Source organism: Bombina bombina, chromosome 1 (assembly GCF_027579735.1).
Source record: "Bombina bombina isolate aBomBom1 chromosome 1, aBomBom1.pri, whole genome shotgun sequence".
NCBI lineage: Eukaryota > Metazoa > Chordata > Amphibia > Anura > Bombinatoridae > Bombina > Bombina bombina.
The window spans coordinates 473,394,798-473,409,973 of NC_069499.1; the positions used below are offsets into that span (position 1 = coordinate 473,394,798).

General features: G+C 38.3%; 1 protein-coding gene across 3 annotated transcripts in view; it reads left to right on the forward strand.

Annotated features, from left to right (window-relative positions):
• RBM45 (RNA binding motif protein 45) overlaps window positions 1-15,176 on the forward strand; it is a 53,387-nt gene that overhangs the window by 14,235 nt on the left and 23,976 nt on the right. For 2 of the 3 annotated variants that reach the window (XM_053698499.1, XM_053698498.1), the window contains exons 5-7: window positions 2,995-3,174; window positions 4,556-4,685; window positions 5,357-5,450. In XM_053698499.1, the coding sequence (XP_053554474.1) occupies window positions 2,995-3,174; window positions 4,556-4,685; window positions 5,357-5,450 (404 nt within the window). The remainder of the gene's footprint in view (window positions 1-2,994; window positions 3,175-4,555; window positions 4,686-5,356; window positions 5,451-15,176) is intronic. The other variant, XM_053698500.1, reaches the window with a different exon arrangement.

Here is a 15,176-nt window from a genome sequence, read left to right on the forward strand (position 1 = left end):
TCTGAGTCAGTTATTGATACCTTAATACAGGCTAGGAAGCCTGTTACCAGAAAGATTTACCATAAGATATGGCGCAAATACTTATATTGGTGCGAATCCAAGAGTTACTCATGGAGTAAGGTTGGGATTCCGAGGATATTGTCTTTTCTACAAGAAGGTTTAGAAAAGGGTTTATCTGCTAGTTCCTTAAAGGGACAGATTTCAGCTCTGTCCATTCTTTTACACAAACGTCTGTCAGAAGTTCCGGACGTTCAAGCTTTTTGTCAGGCTTTAGCTAGGATCAAGCCTGTGTTTAAAACTGTTGCTCCACCATGGAGTTTGAACTTAGTTCTTAATGTTTTACAGGGGGTTCCGTTTGAACCCCTTCATTCCATTGATATCAAGTTGTTATCTTGGAAAGTTCTGTTTTTAATGGCGATTTCCTCGGCTCGAAGAGTCTCTGAGTTATCTGCCTTACATTGTGATTCTCCTTATCTGATTTTTCATTCAGACAAGGTAGTTCTGCGTACTAAACTTGGGTTCCTACCTAAGGTGGTCACTAACAGGAATATCAATCAAGAGATTGTGGTTCCATCTTTGTGTCCTAATCCTTCTTCGAAAAAGGAACGTCTGCTACACAATCTAGATGTAGTCCGTGCCCTGAAATTTTATCTACAGGCAACTAAGGATTTTCGACAAACGTCTTCCCTGTTTGTCGTTTATTCTGGTCAGAGGAGAGGTCAAAAAGCTTCGGCTACCTCTCTCTCCTTTTGGCTTCGTAGCATAATACGGTTAGCCTATGAGACTGCTGGACAGCAGCCTCCTGAAAGAATTACAGCACATTCTACTAGAGCTGTGGCTTCCACTTGGGCCTTTAAGAATGAGGCTTCTGTTGAACAGATTTGCAAGGCTGCAACTTGGTCTTCTCTTCATACTTTTTCCAAATTTTACAAATTTGACACTTTTGCTTCTTCAGAGGCTGTTTTTGGGAGAAAGGTTCTTCAGGCAGTGGTTCCTTCCGTATAAAGAGCCTGCCTGTCCCTCCCGTCATCCGTGTACTTTAGCTTTGGTATTGGTATCCCATAAATAATGGATGATCCGTGGACTGGATACACTTAACAAGAGAAAACATAATTTATGCTTACCTGATAAATTTGTTTCTCTTGTAGTGTATCCAGTCCACGGCCCGCCCTGTCACTTTAAGGCAGGTAATTTTTCCATTAAACTACAGTCACCACTGCACCCTATGGTTTTCCTTTCTCTGCATGTTTTCGGTCGAATGACTGGTAATGGCAGTTAGGGGAGGAGCTATATAGCAGCTCTGCTGGGTGAATCCTCTTGCACTTCCTGTTGGGGAGGAGTTAATATCCCATAAGTAATGGATGATCCGTGGACTGGATACACTACAAGAGAAACAAATTTATCAGGTAAGCATAAATTATGTTTTGTTTTTTTTAACAAAACGGCTGCTTTGTAAATTTTGATGAATGAAAGTGCCCCTGTTTTGAATAGTAGTTTTAAAAAACTAGCTTTCATTCACCAAAGTTTACCTTCACTTTAAGCACTTCTGTTCATAAAATACAATGCAATTATAATGGTTAAGATTGATGATAGGCCCATTGGGTTTTAAAGGGACATTATACACTCATGTTTCCTTTGCATAAATGTTTTGTAGATAGTTTTGTTTATTTTTTAATAACATTGCTGTGATTTTCAGACTCCTAACCAAGCCCCAAAGTTTTATGTGAATACCATCAGCTACCTACTCCAGCTTGCTCCTGTTTGTGTAAAGGGTCTTTTCATATGCAAAAGAAGGGGGGGGGGGAGTGTCTTATTTCCCACTTGCAGTGGGCTTTCCAGCTACCTTTTCAACAGAGCCAAACTGACAGCTTCTAAGTAAGTTTTTAAACAGTTTTATACTGTATTTTTATATCCGTATCTGTGCATCTTATTCTTTATAGTAGTGTCTATTACATGCAGTTATATGAAAATGAGTGTATACTGTCCCTTTAAGGACAACTGCCATAGCTCTGTTGGGGAAGAGGGACATGCCTCTGAAAACATCCGTAGAAAATGTTGGTTTAGTCAATACAGTAACATGCATTTTCAGGGGGGAAAAGCGATCCGTTTTAAAAATACCGGTTTACATAAATGAAGAAATAAATTAAAGGGATAAGAAACCCAGAAAAAAATAATTTGGTGATTCAGACAGAGATTACCATTTTTAAAAAGTTTTTATTTTACTTCTGTTTATCAAATTCTTTGTTCTTATGATATTCTGTGTTGAAGAGATACCTGGGTAGGCATCTGGAGCACTACATTACAGACGATAGTGCTGCCATCTAGTGCTCCTGCAAATGGAAAACACTCTTCCAAACTCCTGCCATATAGTGCTCCAGAAATGGGCCGGCTCTTAAAGGGACGGTATACACTCATTTTCATATAACTGCATGTAATAGACACTACTATAAAGAATAAGATGCACAGATACCGATATAAAAATCCAGTATAAAACTGTTTAAAAACTTACTTAGAAGCTGTCACTTTGGCTCTGTTGAAAAGGTAGCTGGAAAGCCCACTGCAAGTGGGAAATAAGACACTTCCCCCTCCCCCTCCCCTTGCATATGAAAAGACCCTTTACACAAACAGGAGCAAGCTGGAGTAGGTAGCTGACGGTATTCTCATAAAACTTTGGGGCTTGGTTAGAAGTCTGAAAATCAGAGCAATGTTATTTAAAAATAAGCAAAATTTATACATTTAAAAAAAAAAAAAAAAAAAAAAAACTTTATGGGCTTTATAAATAGATAATCTACAAAACATTTATGCAAAGAAAAAATGAGTGTATAATGGCCCTTTAAGCTTATGTCCCTGCTTTTCAACAAAAGATACCAAGCGAACAAAGAAAAATAGTTAATTGGGTTTCATATGCTTTTTTAAGTACAATATATATATTTAAATGAAAAATGGCGTATAACCTACTTCTGTGAAAAGTAACAATCGCTTTTTCTACGAAAGAGCAATATGATTATTCAGCATATGACAAGAGTGGAGAGCCCAGGACCCAGGAGACAGTATCCAAGCGTCTGACAGTTGTCTCTCGAGTTCCTCTAATCCAGGAGCAGATGTACAGCTTGTTTGATATCGTTCCCGGGCTTGAGTACTGTGAAGTTCAGCGAGATTTGTACTCCAACTATGGTAAAGAAGCGTAAAAAACAAATTCTTTTTTATGTTTAAAAAAAAAAAAAAAAAATCATATATTGATTACTTTGTGGTGTTAGCGTTACATTTAGTTATTTAAACTTCATACTAAGCATGTTATGTAAAGAATTCTTTATTAAGTTATAAATAACAATAATCATTTCTACTCCTTACTACATAGGAGACTATCTCTTATTGCTTATTAAAAAATAAAATAAATTGTGAGCTTTTCACTTCCTGTTAGAAATGGAAGTGCAGAACACTTATATTCCACACAGCTATTGGCTGCACACTCTAGTGACCTTTTTATAACTGTCCCTCAACAGAGAATATAACCTAAGTTACAACATGGCAGCTCACTAAAACTTTACCCTTAATTTGTTAATTTTTAAACAGCTAATGAAACTTGATAAAATCTGTTATTCTCAGACTAATCTTTTCTTTGAATGCATCATTCTATCTAGCATTTGTTTAGTGCTTAATGTCCTTTTTAAATAATTATTATATTATTATTATTATATACTTTATTTATGAAGCGCCACCATATTCCGCAGAGCTGTCCATGGATACAATTTAATTTAAATAAAACAAAACAATAATAAGACTTGTAAGAGACAGGACAAAGTTTACAAACACATGCAGGAGGGATTAAGGGTCCTATTCCCATGGGAATTTACAATCTAGAAGGGTAGGAGGTTGAGAAACAGGAGGTGGGGACTGCAATATTGAGAAAGATGTTAATACAAAGTTAGATGAGGGAAATGTTAGGTAAGTGAAATTAATTTATTGAGTTGGGTGGTAGGCTTCCCTGAACAAATTAAAAAAAAAAAAAAAAATTACACACACACACACACACACACACACACACACACACACATATATATATACACATATAAATACATATATACACACACACACTCCAAGTTAAGGACAGTACAATCTTACTTGCTCCAACCGCCAAGGTGCACTACAAACCATAATACATTTTCCTTCCAAGAACGTAGGCACTCACTGGTCTTGTGAAAAAATCCAATTTATAGATCCTTAGAAAATTTTAATATTTTATTGTGTTACATTTGAAAAAGGTACAGGAATGTACCGAAACGTCATGTAATTCTTTTTCTATGGATCTATAAATTGGATTTTTTCACAAGACCAGTGAGTGCCTACGTTCTTGGAAGGAAAATATATCTATATATATATCTCTGTCTCTATCTCTATTGTCTCTATCTCTATTGTCTCTATCTCTCTATATCAGCATGTGTTGAGGATTCAAGAATCATTAGGCCTGTTAAGCTACTTATTGTATCATGTTTATGTACTTCTTGTTACCTACCTTCAAGATCTCATTCATATATAATTTTATTTATTTTTATAGCACATTGCATTGTTCAGTATCAGAACATCGCATCAGCCATTTATGCTAAGTACAAACTGCATGGATTTGAATACCCACCAGGGAATCGTCTTGGTGTCTCTTTCTTAAATGATGGTGGAGATGGCACGGAGTATGTATCACATTCTTAAATAATTAAAACTCATACAAATTCTGGTATTCTATAAAGACGTATATTTTAAAACAAATGTAAAAATATGATTAAGGATATATAAAGGAAAATACAGCCATAAGATGTGTACTGTTATTAGGGTAAATTTAGAGTGAAACGTCTCACTGGATGATCCACTGAAGCAACTTTTAATAACCTTTCTAATCTACTTTTATATAATTTGCTTCCTTCTCTTGGTATCCTTTGTTTAAAAGCATACCTAGTTAGGCGCAGGAACAGCAATGCACTACTGGGAGCTAGCTGCTGATTGGTGGCTGCACATATATGCCTCTTGTCATTGGCTCACCCAATGTGTTCAGCCAGCTCCTAGTAGCACATTGATGCTCCTTCAACAATTGAAGCATTTATTTAAATTGTATTCCTTATCTGATACTTTGGAACTTTGTTTTTAGGTTTCTAATTACCGAAAAAACAAAAAAGGTATTTGAAGAATTTCCCCCACCTCTCATGGGGCAACAACAAATGCTCTTTCTGGATATGTGATAATAGACTTTTATACAGTGTCACATCCAATTCGGAGGTTTTAAATGTAGAATGCAGCTATATTTATGTTTCTAGTTTTAATGATAAAATGGAATGAAAAATATAATTTACTTTTTTTGTTTTTTTAGACTTCTAAGAAAAATGGCATCTCAGATGGTAGCTGTTCAAGTAAACACAATGGTATGGGGTTCCCAAGTAGCCCAGCAATATCCTGCAACATCTGTAAGCACTGTGTATACTCTTTGACATTTTTATGTTTCAAACAAGACAGACGTATGTATTAAAGACAGAAGAACCTGTTTTAGGTGATATGATTACATCAGTTAAAGTTCATGCCCTTTAAAAAAAAAAGGCTGGTCTCTCTCCCATCGCTCCACTGGATGGTTGATTTTTTTCTGATGCCTCTTGTTTACGTATCTTTTCTGTACCCATTACTGCGGTATTGACATTTTTAGTATCCGTGGAGGTTTTAACATGAAAATCCGCTATTTTAAAATGATAAAATAAATATTAACAGCTATTTGTAAACAATTTAATACTTTCCAGCATGTAAATAGATCATTGGGAATATATTAAGGGGAGAAAACTTTACAGTACACTCCCTATAAAATTGACATAAAACATGTAAAGGGACAGTGTACTTGGGTGAGCAGCTCATAAAAGAATGCAAAGCTTTTGCAGGAAGGAGTACCCTATTTAGTGGGTTATTCTGTGTCTTCCCCCCCCCCCCCAACAGTTGCCTCTTGCTTATTTTAGCTTTTCTATAGCCAATTCTTCAATATTTAAAATTTCTGTATGTAGAAGTTTCATCAGGAAAAAGAAACAAAAAAGGAAAGGAGCTGTTTGTAAGCCGTTTAATACACTCCAGCAGGTAAAATAAATTACTTTTATAACATATTAAATGAGAGAAACTTTTACACTACAGCGTCCCTGTTGATTTTAAACTTAAAGGGACATTAAAGTCAAAATTAAACATGCATGATTCAAGAGCATGTCATTTCTCCAACATTGGTGTGTCCGGTCCACGGCGTCATCCTTACTTGTGGGATATTCTCTTCCCCAACAGGAAATGGCAAAGAGTCCCAGCAAAGCTGGTCACATGATCCCTCCTAGGCTCCGCCCACCCCAGTCATTCTCTTTGCCGTTGCACAGGCAACATCTCCACGGAGATGGTTAAGAGTTTTTTGGTGTTTAAATGTAGTTTTATTCTTCTATCAAGTGTTTGTTATTTTAAAATAGTGCTGGTATATACTATTTACTCTGAAACAGAAAAGGATGAAGATTTCTGTTTGTAAGAGGAAGATGATTTTAGCAGACAGTAACTGAAATCAATTGCTGTTTCCACACAGGACTGTTGAGATGAAGTAACTTCAGTTGGGGGAAACAGTTAGCAGTCTTTTCTGCTTAAGGTATGACTAGCCATATTTCTAACAAGACCATGTAATGCTGGAAGGCTGTCATTTCCCCTCATGGGGACCAGTAAGCCATTTTCTTAGTTAAACATAAAAGAATAAAGGGCTTCAAAAAGGGCTTAAAAACTGGTAGACATTTTTCTGGGCTAAAACAATTGCTTTACTAGGCATATTATGCAGATTCTAACTAATTATTGGTATTATAATCTTGGGGAACGTTTAGAAAAACGGCAGGCACTGTGTTGGACACCTTTTTCAGATGGGGGCCTTTCTAGTTATAGACAGAGCCTCATTCTGGGACTGTATAGGGGTTAAATGTAAAAACGGCTCCGGTTCCGTTAATTTAAGGGTTAAAGCTCTGAAATTTGGTGTGCAATACTTTTAATGCTTTAAGACACTGTGGTGAAATTTTGGTGAATTTTGAACAATTCCTTCATACTTTTTCACATATTCAGTAATAAAGTGTTTTCAGTTTGAAATTTAAAGTGACAGTAACGGTTTTATTTTAAAACGTTTTTTGTGCTTTGTTGACAAGTTTAAGCCTGTTTAACATGTCTGTACCATCAGATAAGCTATGTTCTATATGTATGAAAGCCAATGTGTCTCCCCATTTAAATTTATGTGATAATTGTGCCATAGTGTCCAAACAAAGTAAGGACAGTATTGCAACAGATAATGATATTGCCCAAGATGATTCCTTAAAATGAGGGGAGTAAACATGATACTACATCATCCCCTACTGTGTCTACACCAGTTATGCCCACACAGGAGGCCCCTAGTACATCTAGTGCGCCAATACTTATTACCATGCAACAATTAACGGCTGTAATGGATAACTCCATAGCAAATCTTTTATCCAAAATGCCTACTTATCAGAGAGAGCGCGATTGCTCTGTTTTAAACACTGAAGAGCAAGAGGACGCTGATGATAACTGTTCTGACATACCCTCACACCAATCTCAAGGGGCCATGAGGGAGGTTTTGTCTGAGGGAGAAATTTCAGATTCAGGAAAAATTTCTCATCAAGCTGAACCTGATGTTGTGACATTTAAATTTAAATTAGAACATCTCCGCGCACTGCTTAAGGAGGTGTTATCTACTCTGGATGATTGTGACAATTTGGTCATTCCAGAGAAATTATGTAAGATGGACAAGTTCCTAGAGGTTCCGGTGCCCCCCGACGCTTTTCCTATACCCAAGCGGGTGGCGGACATAGTAAATAAAGAGTGGGAAAGGCCCGGCATACTTTTTGTTCCCCCCCCTATATTTAAGAAATTATTTCCTATAGTCGACCCCAGAAAGGACTTATGGCAGACAGTCCCCAAGGTCGAGGGGGCGGTTTCTACTCTAAACAAACGCACTACTATTCCTATCGAAGATAGTTGTGCTTTCAAAGATCCTATGGATAAGAAATTAGAGGGTTTGCTTAAAAAGATTTTTGTACAGCAAGGTTACCTTCTACAACCAATTTCATGCATTGTTCCTGTCACTACGGCAGCGTGTTTCTGGTTCGAGGAACTAGAAAAATCGCTCAGTAAAGAATCTTCGTATGAGGAGGTTATGGACAGAGTTCAAGCACTTAAATTGGCTAACTCTTTTGTTTTAGATGCCGCTTTGCAATTAGCTAGATTAGCGGCGAAAAATTCAGGGTTTGCTGTTGTGGCGCGCAGAGTGCTTTGGCTAAAGTCTTGGTCAGCGGATGTGTCTTCCAAGACAAAATTGCTTAACATTCCTTTCAAAGGTAAAACATTATTTGGACCTGATTTGAAAGAGATTATTTCAGACATCACTGGGGGAAAGGGCCACGCCCTCCCACAGGATAGGTCTTTTAAGGCTAATAATAAGCCTAATTTTCGTCCCTTTCGCAGAAACGGACCAGTCTCTAATTCTGTATCCTCTAAGCAAGAGGGTAATACTTCACAACCCAAACCAGCCTGGAAACCAATGCAAGGCTGGAACAAGGGTAAGCAGGCCAAGAAGCCTACCACTGCTACCAAAACAGCATGAAGGGATAGCCCCCGATCCGGGACCGGATCTAGTGGGGGGCAGACTTTCTCTCTTTGCTCAGGCTTGGGCAAGAGATGTTCAGGATCCTTGGGCGCTAGAAATAGTTTCTCAAGGTTATCTCCTGGAATTCAAGGAACTACCCCCAAGGGGAAGGTTCCACAGGTCTCTATCTTCAAACCAAATAAAGAGACAGGCATTCTTACATTGTGTAGAAGACCTGTTAAAGATGGGAGTGATACATCCATTTCTAATAAGAGAACAAGGAATGGGATTTTATTCCAATCTGTTCATAGTTCCCAAAAAAGAGGGAACATTCAGACCAATTTTGGATCTAAAGATCCTAAACAAATTTCTCAGGGTACCATCGTTCAAAATGGAAACTATTCGAACGATCCTACCTACTATCCAGGAAAATCAATTTATGACTACCGTGGATTTAAAGGATGCGTACCTACATATTCCTATCCACAAGGAACATCATCAGTTCCTAAGGTTCGCTTTTCTGGACAAGCATTACCAGTTTGTGGCACTTCCATTTGGATTAGCCACTGCTCCAAGGATTTTCACAAAGGTACTAGGGTCCCTTCTAGCGGTTCTAAGACCAAGGGGCATTGCAGTAGTACCTTACTTGGACGACATCCTGATTCAAGCGTCGTCCCTGTCAAAAGCAAAGGCTCATACGTACATCGTCCTAGCCTTTCTCAGATCTCACGGATGGAAGGTGAACAAAGAAAAAAGTTCTCTGTCCCCGTCAACAAGAGTTCCCTTCTTGGGAACAATAATAGATTCCTTAGAAATGAGGATTTTTCTGACAGAGGTCAGAAAATCAAAACTTCTAAGCTCTTGTCAAGTACTTCATTCTGTTCCTCGTCCTTCCATAGCGCAGTGCATGGAAGTAATAGGATTGATGGTTGCGACATAGTTCCTTTTGCACGAATTCATCTAAGACCATTACAACTGTGCATGCTCAGACAGTGGAATGGGGATTATACAGACTTGTCTCCGACGATTCAAGTAGATCAAAAGACCAGAGATTCACTCCGTTGGTGGCTGACCCTGGACAATCTGTCACAGGGAATGAGCTTCCGCAGACCAGAGTGGGTCATTGTCACGACCGACGCCAGCCTAGTGGGCTGGGGCGCGGTCTGGGAATCCCTGAAAGCTCAGGGTCTATGGTCTCGGGAAGAGTCTCTTCTCCCGATAAACATTCTGGAACTGAGAGCGATATTCAATGCTCTCAGAGCTTGGCCTCAACTAGCAAAGGCCAAATTCATAAGGTTTCAGTCAGACAACATGACGACCGTTGCATATATCAATCATCAGGGGGGAACAAGGACTTCCCTGGCGATGAAAGAAGTGACCAAGATAATTCAATGGGCGGAGGATCACTCCTGCCACTTGTCTGCGATCCACATCCCAGGAGTGGAAAATTGGGAAGCGGATTTTCTGAGTCGTCAGACATTCCATCCGGGGGAGTGGGAACTCCATCCGGAAATCTTTGCCCAAATAACTCAATTATGGGGCATTCCAGACATCGATCTGATGGCGTCTCGTCAGAACTTCAAGGTTCCTTGCTACGGGTCCAGATCCAGGGATCCCAAGGCGACCCTAGTAGATGCACTAGTAGCACCTTGGACCTTCAACCTAGCTTATGTATTCCCACCGTTTCCTCTCATCCCCAGGCTGGTAGCCAGGATCAATCAGGAGAGGGCCTCGGTGATCTTGATAGCTCCTGCGTGGCCACGCAGGATTTGGTATGCAGACCTGGTCAATATGTCATCGGCTTCACCATGGAAGCTACCTTTGAGACAGGACCTTCTTGTTCAGGGTCCATTCGAACATCCGAATCTGGTTTCCCTCCAACGGCTTGGAGATTGAACGCTTGATTTTATCAAAGCGTGGGTTTTCAGATTCTGTAATAGATACTCTGATTCAGGCTAGAAAGCCTGTAACTAGAAAAATTTACCATAAAATATGGAAAAAATATATCTGTTGGTGTGAATCTAAAGGATTCCCATGGAACAAGATAAAAATTCCTAAGATTCTATCCTTTCTACAAGAAGGTTTGGAGAAAGGATTATCTGCAAGTTCTCTGAAGGGACAGATCTCTGCTTTATCTGTTTTACTTCACAAAAGACTGGCAGCTGTGCCAGATGTTCAAGCATTTGTTCAGGCTCTGGTTAGGATCAAGCCTGTTTACAGACCTTTGACTCCTCCCTGGAGTCTAAATCTAGTTCTTTCAGTTCTTCAAGGGGTTCCGTTTGAACCCTTACATTCCGTAGATATTAAGTTATTATCTTGGAAAGTTTTGTTTTTGGTTGCAATTTCTTCTGCTAGAAGAGTTTCAGAGTTATCTGCTCTGCAGTGTTCTCCGCCCTATCTGGTGTTCCATGCAGATAAGGTGGTTTTGCGTACTAAGCCTGGTTTTCTTCCGAAAGTTGTTTCCAACAAAAATATTAACCAGGAGATAGTTGTACCTTCTTTGTGTCCGAATCCAGTTTCAAAGAAGGAACGTTTGTTACACAATTTGGACGTAGTCCGTGCTCTAAAATTCTATTTAGAGGCTACTAAAGATTTCAGACAAACATCTTCCTTGTTTGTTGTTTATTCTGGTAAAAGGAGAGGTCAAAAAGCGACTTCTACCTCTTTCCTTTTGGCTTAAAAGCATTATCCGATTGGCTTATGAGACTGCCGGACGGCAGCCTCCTGAAAGAATCACAGCTCACTCCACTAGGGCTGTGGCTTCCACATGGGCCTTCAAGAACGAGGCTTCTGTTGACCAGATATGTAAGGCAGCGACTTGGTCTTCACTGCACACTTTTGCCAAATTTTACAAATTTGATACTTTTGCTTCTTCGGAGGCTATTTTTGGGAGAAAGGTTTTGCAAGCCGTGGTGCCTTCCATTTAGGTGACCTGATTTGCTCCCTCCCTTCATCCGTGTCCTAAAGCTTTGGTATTGGTTCCCACAAGTAAGGATGACGCCGTGGACCGGACACACCAATGTTGGAGAAAACAGAATTTATGCTTACCTGATAAATTACTTTCTCCAAAGGTGTGTCCGGTCCACGGCCCGCCCTGGTTTTTTAATCAGGTCTGATGAATTATTTTCTCTAACTACAGTCACCACGGTATCATATGGTTTCTCCTATATATATTTCCTCCTGTCCGTCGGTCGAATGACTGGGGTGGGCGGAGCCTAGGAGGGATCATGTGACCAGCTTTGCTGGGACTCTTTGCCATTTCCTGTTGGGGAAGAGAATATCCCACAAGTAAGGATGACGCCGTGGACCGGACACACCGTTGGAGAAAGTAATTTATCAGGTAAGCATAAATTCTGTTTAACCATTTGGCGATGTCTGCGGTCGTTCACAATATACGCGTTTAGATGTCTCAGAAATAACGCAGGTCTTGGCGATGTCCGCAAGACTGTGCTATATCTGCATACCTCTGGAACTGAAGGCATGCAGTACTAGCGCAGCTTCGCCTCTGTCGGCAAAACTACGCTACTAAATTAACTACCGCGCACCGTACAGGGTACATCAGTCATTAAGGGGTAAATAACTTTTTTTTTACTTCTGATTATAAAATTTGCTTTGTTTTCTCTGTATCTTTTGTTGAAAAGTAATCTTGTTATGCTGATAGGAGCTCGGGAAAATGAACATGTCTATGGCAGCAGTGTTTGCAATTATGTATACCATGGCTTTAAACAATGTTTCAAACACTGCTGCCAGATGGCTAAAGACACCTGCTCATGCCTGAACTTACCCATGATTGCTCTTTAACAAAAATACCAAGAGAACTAAGCAACTTTTGATAATAGAAGTAAATTGGAAAGTTGCTTAAAATGTTATGCACTACAATTTATTTGTTTTAAATTTGATTTCACTGTCCCTTTTTAAAGCTGGGTTTTCAAAGTCTTAGATGGTGGGCTTCCTCCTTGCAAAAATGTGCAAGCCCCCATAATAGATGTTGCTTTATTTTATCTTTTTAAAGAAAATTTGTAATATTTATTTTTAATTTGGGGGATTTACGTCTGATCCAAGGTTCACACACAACTCTCAAAAGCTGATTCTGCTCAAGAGTGCTTTACTCACATTTCAATTTGCACTTTGTTGTTTGCCTGTGCTAAATGCAAGTTAATGATCAGGACAACAAGCGCTACAGAATCTATGAGCAATTTCAACCTCAGTGTCTTTCTTATACCTACAACCTGCCCTTTGCCTTGTTTCACCTCAACATGGCAAGTGTCATTGTCGCCTCTTAATTTGCCAAAAACAGCTGCTACTGGTGGTTTCCATAGGACAGTGCAAAGTGTCACCGCTCCCACGCCTCCCCTTATATGCTTTTGTGCATCCTGCCACTGCTTTAAAGTATTAGTTTGCATTCTACCTTAGTCAACTAAGCATATCTTGTAGTAATGAAAGTTTCTTCTAGGCCTTGACCAAAAACACATTTCAGAAAACAAGTTAGACGCTCACTGCTTTCTCATATTCAACGTTGAGTGAACTAGCAATAATATTCCTTGACTGGTAAAGTGATATTTTTCAGCCCTGGCTAGCTGACTCAAAATTATTATTATTATTATTATTATTATTATTATTCTTAAAATTATTGGTATAGCGCCAACAGACCCTGATGCTTGAAAGTAAAATGACAATGCTTTATACCATATTTTTTTAAAGACCTTAACTGTATTTATATAATAAATATATTCTATAATAACAGTGATTTTAAAATATATATCTTTAATTACAAATAGTTCCTTTTAAGAAGATTCCTTATGATATCATGAATAATAGCAAATTATACTGGGGTGCATAATAATCACTAAGGGTCCTAGGGTCCCATATACACAGCTTGATCTACTGGTTTAACAGTTGGTCCTTTAAAGGAAAAAGTGTTTTGCCTCTACACTTATATTCAAATGCAAACCCAGAATTGTTTCCCAAAACAAGTAAAACATTTTTAGCAAAGAGAAAATCAATTGTGGATTGTGCTAACGAGCCAGAGATTAAAAAAAATTATTAAATTGTATATTGCCCCTGTGTATTTTTTTTAATGTTCTAATGTATTTAGAGGGATTTGAAACGCAGAAATGTTGTTTTGTGATTCAGACAGCGCTTACAATAAAAAAAAAAAGAAAAGATTCCCATTTACTTTTATTATCAAATTTGCTTTGTTCCCATGATATTCTTTGTTGAAGAGATACCTAGGTAGGCATCTGTAGAACTACATGGCAGGGAATAGTGCTGCCATTTAGTGCTCTTGCAAAACTGCTGCTATATAGTACACCTGAAATGGGCCGGCTTCTAAGCATATGCCCCTGTTTTTCAACCAAAGATGCCAAGGAAACAAAGATTTCTTTTAATAATAGAATCAAAAGTTGTTTAAAGTTGCATGCTCTATCTGAATCATATCCTTTTAATACACTTTCAGATGATTTTAAAGGGACATGAAACCCAGACTTTTTCTTTTATGATTCAGATAGAGCATGCAATTTTAATAACTTTCCAATTTACTTCTATTATCTAATTTGTATCATTCTCTGTTTACTTTTTTGAAAAATATACCGAGGTCGGCTCAGAAGCTGATTGGTGGCTGCACATATATGCCTGTTGCTATTGGCTTTCCACTAGCTTCCAGTAGTGCATTATGTGCTTCTTCAACAAAAGATAGCAAAAGAAGGAAGCACATAAGAAGTAAATTGGAAAGTTGTTTAAAATTGTATGTTCTATTTGAATTAAGAAAGACATGAAATCTTATTTTTTTCTATTTAACGTTATTGGATCCAGGCACAATTTTCTGGTAGTATGGATTCTATCTATGTAATATAAATGTTTTAAGGGACATGAACATTTAAGTTTAATTATTCAAATAAAGCATGGAATTTTTTTAGTAACTTTCCTATTTACTTCTATTATGTAATTGTACTTTTTGGTATTCTTTGTTGAAAAGCATACCTAAGCAGGCTTAGTAGCAGCAATGCACTGCTGGGAGCTAGCTGCTGATTGGTGGCAGCACACATGTCTCGTCAGCTCACCCGATGTGTTCAGCTAGCTCCCAGCAATGCATTGCTATTTCTTCATACATGGATATATTGAGAATGAAGCAAATGTGTTAATAGAGCTTACAATTTTAAAAACTTTCTAATTTAAAACTGTCTGAATCATGATAGAAAAATGTTGGGTGTTTCATGTCCCTTTTTAATATAGTTTATCAGTATTAATGGCTTTATAAGAAGCTTTATGAATTCCAGCTAGATATCTTGACAAAGGCAGATATTCTAAAACATGCCTAAATTTAAGGGACAGTCAACACTAGAATTTTTGTTGTTTAGAAAGATAGATAATCCCTTTATTACCCATTCCCCAGTTTTGCATAGCAAACAGTTATAATAATAATAATAATAATAATACAAATTTTACCTCTGTAATTACCTTGTATCTAAGCCTCTGCAGACTGCCCCCTTATTTCAGTTCATTTGACAGACTTGCATTTTAGCCAATCTGTGCTCACTCCTCTGTAAAT